The sequence below is a fragment of the Dendrobium catenatum genome, unplaced genomic scaffold (genome assembly GCF_001605985.2).
Source record: "Dendrobium catenatum unplaced genomic scaffold, ASM160598v2 original_scaffold_239956, whole genome shotgun sequence".
Taxonomy (NCBI): domain Eukaryota; kingdom Viridiplantae; phylum Streptophyta; class Magnoliopsida; order Asparagales; family Orchidaceae; genus Dendrobium; species Dendrobium catenatum.
This window is the reverse complement of record NW_021558363.1, coordinates 1-336: the sequence shown is the minus strand read 5'-3', so window position 1 is coordinate 336 and position 336 is coordinate 1. Positions and strand designations below refer to the sequence as shown.

Sequence of the window (336 nt, the reverse complement as noted above, 5' to 3'; positions counted from 1 at the left end):
TTCGTCGCCGCGTTGCTCGTCCATTATGTTCTGATAGAGCACCCCGAACTCGTCGATATCAATGCAACCGTCGCCATTGACATCGATATTGTCGATCATGGACTGGAGCTCGTCGTCCGGGATGTGGATCCTGAGGTTGTGGAGAGAGTCGCTGAGTTCTTTTTTGGTGATTCGGCCATCGCCGTTGCGGTCGAATAGTTGGAAGACGCGTTTGAGTTCAGCCGCGTCCATGGAGGAGACGGCGAGGGGGTGGGGAAGGAGATGGAGATTCGATTGGAAATGAGGGAGGGGAGGTGGGGAGGACGGTTGATAACGAGGAGGAATGAAGGGGATGAC

At 55.1% G+C, this 336-nt stretch overlaps 1 protein-coding gene across 1 annotated transcript; it reads right to left on the bottom strand.

Annotated features, from left to right (window-relative positions):
* On the bottom strand, window positions 1–333 carry LOC114578973 (calmodulin-like protein 7; the record flags this gene model as incomplete). Its single annotated transcript, XM_028692612.1, is given in 1 exon segment — window positions 1–333. A coding segment is annotated over 1 exon segment (333 nt), but the record flags the coding sequence as incomplete, so codon positions are not given.
* Window positions 334–336: the final 3 nt, after the last annotated feature.